The 16290-nt window shown below is 40.7% G+C and overlaps 1 protein-coding gene across 5 annotated transcripts in view; it reads right to left on the reverse strand.

Annotated features, from left to right (window-relative positions):
• PTPRM (protein tyrosine phosphatase receptor type M) overlaps nt 1-16290 on the reverse strand; it is a 796527-nt gene that overhangs the window by 487417 nt on the left and 292820 nt on the right. For all 5 annotated transcript variants that reach the window (XM_060613276.3, XM_060613283.3, XM_060613278.3 and 2 more), the window contains exon 3: nt 12205-12476. In XM_060613276.3, coding sequence (XP_060469259.1) covers nt 12205-12476 — 272 coding nt within the window. The remainder of the gene's footprint in view (nt 1-12204; nt 12477-16290) is intronic.

Below are 16290 nucleotides of genomic sequence, written 5' to 3' on the forward strand. Positions count from 1 at the left end.
TTTCATTCTTTTTGAAGGATAAGTAATATTCCAGTATGTATGTGTATGTGTGTGTGTGTGTGTGTATATATATATACATACATACACATATATACACACACACCCCAGTATGTGTGTGTATACACACACACACACACACACACCCTAGTACGTGTATGTGTGTATATATATACACACACACACACATATATACATATACATGTCTATATATATATATATATATATATATATATATATATATATATATATATTTCCCACATTTAGTGCAGAGCCTAATGCAGGGCTCAAACCCACAAGTGAGATCATGACCTGAGCTGAAACCAAGAGTCAGATGCTTAACTGACTGAGTCACCCAAGTGCCTCTTCTGTTTATTTTTTAATTAGATTATTTGTTTTGTGTGTGTGTTGAATTGTATACGTTTTTTTTAAATAGGTTTTGGATATTGACCTCTTATTGGATATATATATGTATATATTTATATATATGCATGCCATATCTTCTTTATCCATTCATCAATGGATGGACACTTGGGTTGCTACTGTATCTTGGCTATTGTAAATAATGCTGCAATAAACATAGAGATGCATATATCTTTATGAATTAGTTTTTTGTTTGTTTCCTTTGTGTAAATACCTAGCAGTGGAATTACTGGATTGTGTGGTCATTCTATTTTTAATTTTTTAAGGAAACTACATACTGTTCTCTAAAGTGACTATATCATTCTATATTTCCACCAACAGTGCACGAGGGTTCCTTTTTCTCCACATCATCACCAACACTCATTGTTTCTTGTGTTTTTGATCTTAGCCATTCTGACAGGTGGGTCTGATTTGCATTTCCCTGATGGATGGTGGTGATGTTGAGCATCTTTTCATATGTCTGTTGGCTATCTGAATATCTTCTTTGGAGAAACATCTCTTCATGTCTCCTGCTCATTTTTTTAAAAAGTGTATTTACTTTGAGAGAGAGAGAGAGAGAGAGAGGGAGCAGGGTAGGGGAAGGACAGAGAGAGAATCCCAAACAGACTCCACACTTAGTACAGAGCCTAATGTGGGGCTCAAACCCATGAGTGAGATCGTGACCTGAGCTGAAACCAAGAGTCAGATGCTTAACTGACTGAGCCACCCAGGTGCCCCTTGTTTATTTTTTAATTAGATTATTTGGTGTGTGTGTGTGTGTGTGTGCGCAAGCGCGCGCGCGAGAGAGTTGTGTAAGTTTTTAATATATTTCTGATATTAACCTCTTATTGGATATATCATTTGCAATTATCTTCTCCCAATTCAGTAGATTGTCTTTGGGTTTATTTTTGTTGTCGTTGTTGTTTCTTTCCTTTGCTGTGCAAGATTTTATTTATTTTTGCTTTTGTTTCCTTTGCCTTGGGAGACAGATCTAAAAAAATGTTTTTATGGCCAATGTAAGAGAAATCATTGTCTGTGCTCTCTTCTATGACTTTTATGGTTTTAGGTCTCACATTTAGGTCCTTAATCCATTTTGAATTTATTTTTGTGACTGGTGTAAGAAAGTGGTCCAGTTTCATTTTTTTGCATGTAGCTGTCCAGTTTTCCCAACACCATTTGTTGAAGAGACTTTTTTCCTATTGCATATTCTTGCCTCCTTTGTCAAAGATTAATTGACCATATAATCATGGGTTTTTTTTTTTCTGGGATTTCTATTCTTTTCTATTGATCTATGTGTCTATTTTTGTGCCAGTACCATACTGTTTTGATTACTACAGCTTTGTAGCATAACTTGAAATCTGGGATTATGATAACTCCAGCTTTGGTTTTCTTTTTCAAGATTGCTTTTGCTGTTTGGGGTCTTTTGTAGTTCCACACAAATTTTATGATTGTTCTAGTTCTGAAAAATGCTGTTGCCATTTTGATAGGGACTGCATTAAATCTGTAGATTACTGAGGGCAATATGGACATTATAACAATATTAATTCTTCCAATCCAAGAGCACAGAATCCTAGTCTCATTTTTTATCTATTTTCTTTCTCCTGTTCAGTTTGATTGCCTTCCATTCCAGCTCACTGATGTGTTCTTCTGCTTCCTCTAGTCTACCATTTATTCCTTCTAGCATATTTTTAATTTCAGTTATTGATTTCTTCATCTCTGATTGGTTCTTTTTTATATTTTCTATCCCCTTGTTGAGGGTCTTACTGAATTTCACCACTCCTTTCTCAAAGAGAGAGTATACCCAGTGAGTATCTTTAAGATCATTACTTGAAATTTTCTCTATCAGGCATACCACTTATCTCCATTTCGTTTAGCTGTCTTGCAATTTTGTCCTGTTCTTTCATTTGGGAGATGTTTCTCTGACTCCTCATTTTGTCCAACTCTGTGTCTGTTTTCAGAAAGTCGGCTATGTCTCCTGTTCTTGAAAATAGTGGCTTTATAAAAAAGAAGCCCTGTAGTGCTCTTCAGTGCAATATCCCCTGTTCACCAGAACCTGGCACATTAGGAACGTCTCCTATTTGTGTTGCGTGTGCCCTACTGTTGCGACTGAGCTGCGTTTGTTTTCAGTCCAGTCATCTGCAATGGCTTTCTTTGCCTGCTGTGGGCAGGGTTTGGTGTCTGCTTTGTTAAGGGGCCAGTCTGGGGCCTCCTCGGACTTGAGTCGGGTCAGACCAGACGTTTGCCAGAGCTACAGTTGTACCAAATGCCCTGCACTGTCCCCTAAAAGGATTTCATTGGTGGGCAGGACCTGCAGTCAAACCACGTCTGCCCTTGGCCCACTGCTGGGGCCACGGTTGAATTGGTGTGTGTCTGGTTATCTTCCCCTCTCCCCAGGTCAGGAATCACTTTGGAGTGGCATGAGCCCCTGCCAGGGCTACTTGCACAATGCCATGCTTATGGCATTGCTTAGGATGGACTCCTGCCAAGGGCAGGTTAGAGGGAAAATGCAAGAGTCCACAGGAGAACGCAAGGGTGGGGCACACGGTGCTAGCAAGGTTTGTGCAAGGGTGCGTATGGGAGACCGGAGCCAATTTGGAGAACTCTGTTTTTGATGTGTTCTCCACAGTTAGCTATGGAGAGCCTGTTCTGCCAGTTGTCAAGTCATTTTCTGGGTTATTTACACTAATTTAGGTTTTATTTAGCTGTACCCATACGACACGGTGAGCTTAGAATCCTCCTACTCCACCATCTTCCCCAGAATCGACTTCTTTTGGTCTACCCTACTCTTCTTATTTCTTCTCAAACTTTTTTGAGGCACTGACGAAAACATTTTGCAATGACTGGAATATTCCAACTGCCAGACCAGAAAAACCTTGATAGTAGCAGAATGCTAGAAAACCACATCCCACCTGTCCCCTTCCTTGGCCACGATCACACACTGAACACATACCGACCCCCACCCGTGATCACATGCTCTTTCCCTGCTCTCTTGCATGTAGCTCCAGATTTCCTCCCTGTAAAACTCTAGGTGTCCGTCTTGTAAGCAGATAGGTGCGTTGTTAAGGTTTGAGCCTGCCACTTCCCCAGGACGCCAGCCCCTGCACTAAATTTCTCCCTTTCTCTTTTCCAACTCTTTGTCTCTTGAGTTACTGGCTTCTCTCGTAAGGAGTTTATCCAAGTATGTCGGGCAACAGCGCTGGCAAACCCAGCCAGGGACTATGCTCTCAATTTGTCCAGCCCCTTCGGGGTTTCCTGGGATAGAGCAGCTGGCCACAGCAGTGCTCCAGCGCTCACCCATTCATTTCCTGAGTTAGTGTCTGTGACAGATCGATGAGTAACATGTGCAATAAATGGAGATAGAGCCGATGCTACTCAGAGTCGCTTTCTGCGACTTTCTAGCAAAATACGTGGGCTGAAGGCAAACACAGCAAATAATCCAAGGCAGCTGGGTAGGAAACAGAGGTTGGAGTTCACTGTGAAAAAGATGAAATGATCCAGTCATTCCTACTCCCTCAGCTTCTCATTTACCAGGAAAGATGTCTGACTGGTAAAGGGCCAATCTTGGATTAGCCTCTCCCAAAGTGCAAGATACTTTGTGTCCTCACTGCACAGAGAATTTGGAGCTGGTCTTAGATGGAATCCATGCATCATATTCTCCCATGATCCTTCAGTATATCTCAGAATTTGTTTTAACTGGGAGGCTCTAGACAAACAGTAGGACTGTCATCATTCTGACTTGGTCCCCACATTACCTCTTGTCACCACCCACCTGCCCACACCCCAACCCCTTTATTGAGAGGCATGGGGAAGGGGACTTCAAAGCCATCTATGCTTTTTTTTTTCTCTTCAAAGCAACCATTTGTCTTAAAGATCACTGCTTTCGTTCCCTCTGACTGGATTCATTATCACTGTATTCTAAAAGTAGGGAGAAGGTGGTGAGTAGGTGATTCCCCAGGCATCTCTGGGTGCAGGCAGGGGTTAGGAACCCCGAGAAATCAATACATAGCCTCCAGAAATTTGAAGGGTGGGAAAGAGAAGACAGAAGAGAAAGATACAGAATCAAAGGGAAATCCTTACCCACCTCCTTCTCTCTCTCTCTCTCTCTCTGTTTTTTTCATTAGCACAATAAAGCAAGAGGGTGCTTGTGAGAGGAAAATACTATTCTTAACATGGCAGGAAGTCAATGTCTAAATCACAGGAAGTGGTCCTCCAGCCCAGGTGCCCTCATGAAAGCAGGTAGCCGGCAGTCCTTACCTGCTGCCACCCAACACAGGAGCACGTTGCAAGTAGCAGCAACGAGGACAAACAGTAATTAAGAAATTAAATATGTGTTAATCACCAAATACTTGACAATTCATGTTTTCATGAACAGCAATTAACCTACAATTAGCTGCATTCCATGCAGCTTACCATTGTGATCTGTACCTGTAGAATACTACTCTCCTATAAATAGGAAAAGGCCCATGGAATGAGCGCTATGGTGAGAATACTTTGCTAGGAAACATTTTGAAACTCTATAAACGCCTAGTAAAGATAATGTTAGGGGAAAGACTAGGAAAGCAAGGGATGCCCACAGAAATTTACTGTTTAGCAAAAGGAAAAAGGGCAGCTGTGTCTAGTTTTAGCGAAAACCTCCCCAAAACTCAGACTCTGACCAGGTTGAGAAATGACTAGTATGGAGTGGCCAAAGCCCAGTGAGAAATGGGCATTCTTGACAACAAGGAGAGTAAAGGACAGGACAGAGGGAAGGAGCCCAGTGGAGCAGTCCCCAAGATGGTCATCTGGAGCATGGGACAGATTCCAGAGCAAGCTGATACCAGGAACACTCAGGAAGCCTCACCTTGCATTTTTGTATGACAGCAAGTTCTGGAATGTTCTGGGGGAAAGAAACCTGGTTCATTTTATTTCACCTAGTTTCATGGAAGGATTTGTTCCTGTAACACTTCTTCTTTGAGTACCTTCTGCCATTCCACTTAACACATGTAAGGAGTGACTTAGCAGGGAGAAAGCACTCAAATATTAGCTGTTTCCATTTTTCTGTCTACCACAATTCTTAATCTCAACAAACTACCACCATTTATGGAAAGGCTAGCACATCCTCAATGTGCTCTTCCATTCATCTTCACTCCCTGCACGGTCTTTATATTGAGTCTCATCATTAGTGAGGTTCTAAAAGTTTAAGTCACTTGCCCAAACTTACAAGTAAACAGGGCTGATATTCAAATGCAGTTCTGTTTGACCCAAAGCATATGTTCTTTTACTACACTCTATGATGCTGCCCATTCCTAAGCACTATGAAATTCCTTTAAAAGTTAATTCATCGACCTTAACTCATTATATCAAAACTACTTAATACAGTGGGAAAAAAGCAACTTTTAGAAATAAAGTGCTGTAGGAATATAAAATATTTTAATATGCTAACATTTCAAGTATATGTTCACTTTATACTAACGTTTTAGATCTCTGTAACGTATTCCTGCAGCCTAAATTCTCTAACATAGAAGTGATGTCTGGGGAAAGCTGAGTCCCTGTGCACTGAGAGAGGGTCTCTCAGGGGTACCCCTTTCTTCAGAAAAGATAGGGTACTATCTTGTCCTCAGCTTTTGGGCCCAGAAATGGCCTATCTGTACCCTAAGAATGAATCATTTGGATACTGACTCTTACAAACCATGTACATAAGCAAACTGTCAGACACATGCATGTACATGACATCAGAAAAATATTTCTCATATTTTGCGATTAAAAAGGTAATACAGGGGCGCCTGGGTGGCGCAGTCGGTTAAGCGTCCGACTTCAGCCAGGTCACGATCTCGCGGTCCGTGAGTTCGAGCCCCGCGTCAGGCTCTGGGTTGATGGCTCGGAGCCTGGAGCCTGTTTCCGATTCAGTGTCTCCCTCTCTCTCTGACCCTCCCCTGTTCATGCTCTGTCTCTCTCTGTCCCAAAAATAAATAAAAAACGTTGAAAAAAAATTAAAAAAAAAAATAAAAAGGTAATACAGTTGACCCCTGAACAACACAGGTATGACCCGTGTGAGTCTGCTTACACCTGCATTTTTTTCAAGAACTATGAAACAGCACTACAAACATACTTCCTTTCTAAAGTGAAATCCTGCACTCTGAAAACTATAAGACACTGATGAAAAAAATTGAAGATGCCCCAAACAAATGGAAAGATATCCCATGCTCATGGATTGTTGGAATTAATATTGTTAAAATGTCCTTATTACCCAAAGCAGTCTACAGAGCAATGCAGTCCTTATCAAAGTACCAGCAGCATTTTTCACAAAACTAATACAAATAATACTAAAATTCGTATGGGACCACAAAAGACCCCACAAAGCAATCTTGAGAAAGATCAAAGCTGGAGGTACCACAATCCCAGATTTCAAGCTGTATTACAAAGCTATAGTAACGAAAACAGTATGGTACTGGCACAAAAACAGAGACAGAGATCAATGGAATGGGATAGAAAGTCCAGAAATAAACCATGCCTATATGGTCAATTAATCTACAACAAAGTAGGGAAGAATATATAATGGTGAAAGTCTTTTTAACGAATGGTGCCAGGAAAGATGGAAAGCTACATGCAAAAATAAATAAGTAAAACTGGTCCACTTTCTAATACCATATACCAAAAATCCCCTCAAAATGGATTAAAGACCTAAATGTGAGACCTGAAATCTTTATTATTTTCTTAATAACATTTTCTCTAGCTTATTGTATTGTAAGAATAGAGCTTATAATACATATAACATGCAAAATACGTGCCAATCAACTGTTTACATTATTGGTAAGGCTTCTGATCAAGAATTGGTTATTAGAGAAGTTTTGAAGGACTCAAAAGTTATACATGAATTTTCCAGTGCATGGGAGGTTGGCGTCCCTAACCTCCATGTCATTCAAGGGTCAACTATAGTCCCACAGAGCATACTCACATCCTCAGACCAGCACAGAACTTCTTATAGATAAATATATCTGGGAATTAGTCCAAAAGCAGATGGGCTGATGCATGATTCCCATTTTTAAGAGCAACAGGGTATGACAGCCATCTCCTCAATGAATGTGTGCTGTCCAGTGGACTGGGGGCCATAATGTGCCAGGAAGCTCCTCCTCTGGGCAATGCTGCCAGCACGGACAGCTTCTTTCTCTGGTTTTTTTCTGATCGTCTCCAGTTAAGCTGACACCTTGGGCCACCAGGGGTGGAAAAAGGATTTGGTAGGTGTTTTCCTTCTTATTCACCTTTGTTATACAGTTTGTCTTTCTCATCTCAACTGGGAAACATCATTCAGGTCTCACAGGGTAATTGTAAGGCCTAATGCTCTGTGTTTGGGAAGTTTCCTGCTGGTATCTCTCTTGGATCACCTACAGAGTACCACTTACCTGATAGCTTGTGTTGCTATCAGAGTAATGATCCCAGTGTGTTTACTGCCCAGCAGATAAAGGAGAAATATGAAGGAAGTACTGCTTTCACTATGCCTTTAAAACTTTAAAAACTAATCCTTGGTTGGAGTGCTTAGAAATTAAATCAACAAGTGTACTTTCAGTGGCTCTAAACCCTTTACAGATGTTGATCACCTGATTCTTAAAAAGTTAGCAATGCTGTATTAAAGAACCTTTACAGGGGCACCTGGGTGGCTCAGTCGGTTGGGCATCTGACTTCAGCTCAGGTCATGATCTCCTGGTTCATGAGTTGGAGCCCCGCATCAGGCTCTGTGTTGACAGCTCAGAGACTGGAGCCTGCTTTGGATTCTGTGTCTCCCTCTCTCTCTGCCCCTCCCCCACTAGTGCTCTCTCTCTCTGTCTCTGTCTCTCAAAAATAAACATTAAAAAAAAATCTGTACAAATCCACTTTTAAATGTATTTTATTTTTTTTAATTTTAGAGAGCAAGCAGGGGAGAGGGGCAGATGGAGAGGAAGAGAAAATCTTAAGCAGGCTCCATGCTCAGTGCAGAGCCTGATGCAGGGCTTGATCCCATGGCTCTGGGATCATGACCTAAGTCAAAATCGAGAGTCAGACGCTCAACTGATGGAGCCACCTGGGCGCCACTACCAGTCCACTTTTAAATCCAAAGCAGAAAGCTATTCCTGATGAAGCAACCAGTGAACCAAAGAGCTAGAGTGAGAATTAGGTTCTGATTGGATTTGGTATGTTAGATGCTGCTCAGTAATGTAAGAGAGGTGACAGTGGAAAGTAGATAGACTTGGGGGGTGGGGTCAGAGGTTCACAATTGGGGAGATGACGTATTTTACTTAAAAGAACTCAAGAAAGGAAGAATCCATTGAAAATCACAATGGCCTGATATATAGGACCACCTCACTTTCACTATAGTTCCATAATCCTTTTTTAAAGGCTGATCTTCTAAGACCATTACACTCAACAATTCCTTTAATTCCAACTGTCTGAGCTAGGTGCACCAAGGCTGTTATGGACTGAATGTTGTGTCTACCCCCTGCCCCACCATTTCATATGTTGAAGCCCTGATCCCAACATGATGGCATTTGGACATGGAGCTTTAGAGAGGTAATTAGGTTTAGATGAGGTCATGAAGGTGGAGCCCCAATAATTAGTGTCCTAATAAGAATAAGGGAGACAAGAGCTCTTTCTCTCCAGATGCACACACAGAGGAAAGGCCACTGAGCACACCATGAGAAGACAAGAAGGCACCATCTATAAGGCAGAAAAAGGGCCCTCACCAGGAACTGAATCCATGAGAATCCTACAGGACTTCCAGGCCCCGCAACTCTGAGAAAAGAATGTCTATCATTGGTGGCACCCAGTCTATATTTGTCATAGCTGCCCAAGCTTAGATAAAGACAAAATAAAACTTTAATATATGCATTGCAGCCCATGTCAAAACTATAGCAATGCATTGGATTCTGGAGGCTGTCAGGGGCCCAAGAGAGTTCACTCCTAGACATTCTGGGTGGCAGTGCTGAACATGAAAGAGAAGAAGACCAGACCACAGATGAGCAGAATACCTTCTGGTCTTGCCTGGAAGATTGTCCTCTGGCCCCAGTCCAGCAGATGCCTGGAGACTAAGTCAGAAACTAGTGCAGGTTCCAGGGAGGCAGTGGGAACATCACAGACCTATACCTTCTCTACTTTGGGAAGGTCTCCTACAAAAGAAATTTCTAACAACATGTAGCCTCTTAGCCTAGTCCATTATACAAAAAGTCTTTTGAAGCCTAGCTTAGCCAAACCCACTTCCCCTGCTTCCATTTTATGTATTTATGTTTTAATAATTTTTTAAATGTTTATGTATTCATCTTTGAGAGAGAAAGAGAGAGCACAAGTAGGGGAGGGGCAGAGAAAGAGGGAGACAGAATCTGAAGCAAGCTCTAGACCCTAAGCGGTCAGTGCAGAGCCCAACATGGGGCTTGAACTCATGAACTATGAGATTATGACCTGAGCCAAACTTGGATGCTTAACGGACTGAGCCCCCCACTCTGTTTCAATTTTAATACTATGCAAGAAGAAACTTTGTCCCAGAGGCCATATTTTGTTAATTATATGACTGACTGCTAATATATTTATAAACAAAATTTTATTTGTCAAATAGGATATTTTCCCTATGGAAGAAAAACTATGTTTTATTCTTTGGGGTTTTATAAATAAAAGCAGTAAAATATACATTGAAGAAAATTTAGAATATGACAGATGGTAGAAAGAAAAAAAGTCCAAATCACCTGTTACCCTACTAGCTAAGGAGATACCACTTTTTAATATATTTATTTCAGCATATGCTTTAGTCTTTATTTTATATACATATAATTATATATATGTATTTATATAAACATATATGTAAGTATTATATAGAATATATAAATAAGTATATAACATATAAACATACTTATATATATATTTTATTATATATTTTTAAAATTAAAAAATATATAATATATAAAATTTAAACTGTGAAATTTACTGTTTTATACCACTTTTTCCACTTAACAACATAGACTTAAATAGGTCACTATATGGTTTTCCATAACATTATTCTTAATTGTTGCAAAATGCATTTTAGTATTGAGCCAACATAAGTTAACTAACCATCTAATGTTGGAAATAATACTGTTTCTGATTTTTCATTATTATAAATAAACAGCCATGAGTATTCTTGTAATTAATAATTTGCAACCATTCTCTGTTATTTCCTTCGGATGAATTCCTAACAGTAGATTGCCAAATTTAGATCTTTCTAAATTTTGTTTTAATTTTTTTTCAATGTTTATTTTTGAGAGCAAGAAAGAGAGAGAGACAGAGTGTGAGTGGGGGAGGGGAAGAGAGAGAGGGAGACACAGAATCTGAAGCAGATTCCAGGCTCTCAACTGTCAGCACAGAGCCCGACACGGGGCTCGAACTCACAAACCATGAGATCATGACCTGAGCCAAAGTCAGATGCTTAACTGATTGAGCTACCCAGGTGCCCCAGATCTATCTAAATTTTTAACTTTTATAATGTATTGCTTAAGTGTCCTTTTAAAAGATTTTTAACAATTTACCTGTGTACTATTTAACAATTTACATGCATACTACTCAAAACACATGTATTTATCATTCATTAAATTCTAGAAATTATTGTAGGTAAAGGGTACAGAGACACATTAGGCACAACATTGAAAGCCATTCGTAAGACAAGCAGACCTGGAAAGGACTCAGTTTTCCCTTCCCTGAGTCTAGCCAAGCACCTCAATTAAATATGAGAGAGGACCTTGGATACATGTTCCAGCTGGCTCTTGAACAAGCCAAAGGAATTAAGAAAGAGAAAAGCAAAATATCTCATTCCTCTTAATGAATCTTCTTAGCGTGAAATTAATTGAGTGTTCTCAATATCAAGTTATTTAAAAAAATTTTTTTAATGTTTATTCACTTTTGAGAGACAGAGTGCAAGCAGGGGAGGGGCAGAGAGAGAGGGAGACACAGAATCTGAAGCAGGCTCTAGGCTTGCGGAGCTCAAACCCACGAACTGCAAGATCATGACCTGAGCCCAATTCGGATGCTCAACTGATTGAGCTGCCCAGGCACCCCAAGTTATTTTTTGAAGGTGCTATGGTCAAAAGAGGGGGGGGGGGAAAGGAGCACCAATGTCCTTGTCACTAATTTCCCACCTTTAATCCTGAGTCAGGATGCTCTTGTGACACAAGTCACTCTCTGACAGCAGGGACATGACATCAGGTCCACTTTGGTACCACTTTTTAACTGTCTCTGCCTCCACCATGTACTTACTTTAACTGAGAATTCCAAGTGGGCAATGTGGGTCTTAACAGAACATCCCAAATAACAGGACAGCAGCTGCTCCATGACAGGACTGAGCCTACACAAGTTATCTTCTTCCCGTTGCTTACAGGGATGGGAACAGGAAGCTGCCCCTTGCTAGCTGGCCCATGGGTCTCACTTCTCAATGACTCATTTGCTCCTGCCAGTAACTCATGAGCAATAGGGCTTCCTCTTCTAGAATCAAGTGCTACGTCTCCATGGGTCAGATATGGCTAACTTAATATAGTGCTTGCAGATAGTGCTTCCTGCCCTGCTGCAGGCTACTAAAAACAACTTTTTTGCCTTGATTTTGCTTTTAATTTCTTAAAATATCTGCATAAACAAAGTTGAAAGGTGTTTTTTTACTCATTTCTCAAGGTAATGTACAAAGACTGAATACACTCCCTTATCAAATAGCGCAAGCTTTCCTAACATTGGTATAAAAAATACCTACACTTCTTATACATTCTTTGTTTATACGAATATAAAAAAAAAAAAAAACTATTTCAGAAGATGCATCAAAACAGGAAATGCAAACAAAGAGCATACCTGATAAAAATTCGGCCAGAAAGTACTAATGGCCAGTTCTGCCCTGTTCCATGTGCGGGTAGGGTCTCCAGATATATTCCAGATAGGATTCCCCAAAGCTCCGTTGTTGACCTTCACGTAGACATTGAGTAACCCAGGAGCAGCATTACTCTTGCTGGATACAAAATAGTGAAAATCAATACAGTGGGTGTCATTTTCTTTGAGCTGAGGTAAGAGAAGGTGGGCCCTCTGCCCCTCAGGTCTCCCAGATGTGTTCACCAACATGAAAGAACCTGCAAAAAAGAAAATCAAAGGAGAGTTACAACCTGAAATACTACTTTCTGGCCATTTCTCCAAGCCACTGTCATTTACATGGGTTGACACTGCGATGCCATGTGTCTTACTTAAGCTTTGAGAGTCCCATCCCTTTCATATCTTTTCACCCTAAAGCATTCTCAAGATCCGTGAATGGCGGTGGGTGGGGCACCTGGGTGGCTCAGTAGGTTAAGCAGCAGACTTCAGCTCAGGTCATGATCACATAATTTGTGAGTTCAAGCCCCACATCAGGCTTCATGCTAACAGCTCCGAGCCTGGAGCCTGCTTCAGATTCTGTGTCTCCCTCCCTCCCTCTCAGCCCCTCCACTGCTTGCGCTCTGTCTCTCCCTGTCTCTCCCTCTCAAAAATAAATAAACATTTAAAACAAACAACAAAAAACAGATGAGTGAATGGGAAGTTTCCTTGAAGTTACCGCAGTTAGCCTTCTAAGTAACAAAATTAGGCATTAATTCGCTGACCTGCACTGATCATCTGGTAGTCACTAGCCACAGATGGCTCTTTACATTAAAATTAACTTAAATTCCATAATATTAAAAGCTTAGATCCTTGGCCACACTAGCCACATTTCAAGTGCTGAATAGGCACATCTGGCTGGTTGCTACCACACTGGGAAGCATAGATACTGAGCTTTTCCACCATCTCAGAAGGTGCTACAGGACAACGCTATTCTAGAATGGTGCCACCATTTGGTGATTGCAGCCACTTTAATATTCTCGTGCAACCTACGGAAGCAGATTGGTCCGATTTGCGGAATCTTAGAAAACTTTACCGGCCCTGTGACACTCCTTGCCATCAATGTAACTCTCTTCCAGTTCAGCACCACCACCCCTGCCCCGTTGCTGTAACAGCTGACTCCTTGATGGGGGCGGCGTTTTCATGACTGGTATGACCGAGCATACGGATGTAATCATCATTGCAATCGGAAGATGGTCATTCTCAGACATCTCCATGAGCAATTTGTACCTTTATATATACAGCACTAGCCTGCCCATGACTGCTGAAGAGTTTCCGCATGGATTCAAGCTATTCAGATACCCTGGCATCAACTGTGTCACTTGGCCCGCCCCATGTCTAAGGTCAACAGAAATGGCAATTAAAATAATTATATGAATATTGTATAGTACATAAAGAAAAATAAAAGCAAAATGTTCTAGGATAAAAGGGAAAACAGGGCATTATAAAGACTTTTAGGCAGAGAGGAAAACTGTATTGAAACTCTAAGGGGAAAGAACACCTAAATCTGGAGCATAAGGATGAAAAAAGAAATACGAGTCACATGTGACTGGACTCATGATTTCTACTGAGTAAGGAGACTATTCCCACCCTCCCCACCCCCACCCCCCCGTTGAGTATACCTTTTAAAAACTTCCCTCACTGTGAATCATAATTTTCAAGAAGATGTGTGTTTGTATGTTTGTGTGGGTTTACTTTCGTATATACCCAGCAGATATCTATAAACATACATCCACTACTAGAGAAAGTGTGAAATTTTATCTTGTCTATAAGCTGTGATTTCCTAAACAGCAAGTGGAGAAGACCACCTTTCCAAGAGAATTACTTTAAGGACTGAATAAAAAACATACATGTAGATATATCCTTTATAAATTAATGGGCTAGTTAAGAGATCAATATTGGACAATGTTTGCTGATGGCCGTTACCCTAACCTCGCCACCCCGTAAAGGGAGTTAGGTAGGGTTAATGGTATTAATGATAACCAGAAACTGAGTGACAGAGAGATTAGGAAGTAGTTTTATCCAGGTTTCAGGATGAGTTAGTGGCCAAACCAAAACTTTGAGCCTCTGAGTTTCCAACCCATTATTCACCCTGTTACACTCCAATAAGCCCATGTTTCTTCATGTGCCGTTTGAGCATATATGAAGAAAACAAACCCCTTCACAACAGTGAAGGAAAATCATAGTCGCTCTTTGAAAACAGAGCAATTTTTCAGGAGATGAATGTTACGCACCTGGAAATATGAAAGCCAGGCCACAAGGGAAGGGTTATCTATGAAACATACATTCCAGTATTAAGGAAGAGCTGCAAATGTGATTTAAGAATGAGTTGGGGGCGCAGAAAAGGAACAAGTAGCAAGAGAATATCATTGAAATGATCTGGGTTAGCTATATTCTACAAAATGTACAAAAAAAAAATCTTCAAAATACGCAGGGCTGACCAACCCCATCACAAATCTAAAGCTGGCTGTTGGGGTTTATAACATAACTTAAAAACCGTACTTTTCTCCTCTAATAAATAGAAGCAGATTGATTCCATATTCTATCATGCCGGGCTCTGTTGCTTGCAACACAGTTGCTGTGTATATTTCTACTGACAGGGCTGACCGTGACCTGGCCTTCAGGCCAATGCTGAATCACTCAAACCTTTAGCACTGCCACACGGCCAAGAAAATTGTTGCTTGCAGAGTTACCATCAGTGAAATTGGGGTGGCCATGGGTGGTAAACATGGCAACAGGCAAAGAATGGCAAAAGTGTGTGTGCCTCCGTACCCTGCAACATCTAGCTTGTATGCGTGGATGAAGCTGAAACAGAGAAGTCTCTTTTTTACACGTTGGTATCAACTGGATAATTTTCTACCATTAGCGTTCAGGGACTCACCTGGAATCCCCCCAAATACTATCTTCCTCGCTGTGCGGCCCATCTCCCATCATACTCCATTCCAGCACAAAATGTTCCGTCAGCTTTTGGAGCTGTCTAATGTATATAGAACTTTTTAACTTGAGGTCAAGGTGAAATTCAGGTGTTTTAAGTTACAAATACTCGAATGATCCTAACTTTTATATCCCTTTCTTCTTTTTAATCTTTCTGAGCCAGAAAATAGTGTGTTTTGTTACACGGTGTGCTTCTGTAGTGCAGATGAGCTCAAACAGGATTAGCAAATAGAGGAATGACATCCATGCAACACAGAAGTCCTTTGGATTCCTGTGTGACTTTCTGCAGGATATTAAGGTTTTAGAGGGATCTAAATAAAGGCCTCCATGATGACCTTTAAACAAAGCTACAACCCCACACAAGTGCCTTCACTCAGGGGAAGAAATGGCAAGAAGTTCAGTGGTTTCAAGAGCCATTCTCCACTCTGTGAAGCTTTTGATAAATCTGCAAAGAGCAAAAGAAGAAACTGTGAAGCTTCTGCTCCCATCTTGAGTTTGAAAAGGAAATAACACTGACCGATGAAGAAGACAATCGGACCACAAAAAGAAATAAGAGGCATCCAAATCAGCAAAGAAGAAGTCAGCTTTCACTCTTCACAGATGACATGATACTCTCTGCGGGAAACCCGGAAGACTCCACCAAAAAAACTGCTAGAACTGATACATAAATACACCGAAATCACAGGACGTAAAATCAACGTGCAGAAATCGGTTGCATTTCTATACACCAATAATGAAGCAGCATAAAGAGAAATCAATCCCATTTACAACTGCACCAAAAACCATCAGATTCCTAGGAATAAACCTAATCAAAGAGGTAAGATTAGAAATCTTATGAAAGAAATTAAAGAAGACACAAAGAAATGGAAAAACATTCCATGCTCACGGATGGAAAGAACAAATATTGTTAAAATGTCTATACCACCCAAAGCAAATTACACATTCTAGGCAATCCCTATCAAAATAACACCAGCATTCTTCACAGAGCTAGAACAAACAATCCTGAAATTTGTGTGGACCCACAAAAGACCCCAAATAGCCAAAGTGAAGTTGGAAAGGAAAACCAAAGCTGGAGGCACCACAGTTCCAGACTTCAAGCTGTAT

The sequence above is a fragment of the Panthera onca genome, chromosome D3 (assembly GCF_046562875.1).
Source record: "Panthera onca isolate mPanOnc1 chromosome D3, mPanOnc1 haplotype 2, whole genome shotgun sequence".
In the NCBI taxonomy this organism is placed as follows: domain Eukaryota; kingdom Metazoa; phylum Chordata; class Mammalia; order Carnivora; family Felidae; genus Panthera; species Panthera onca.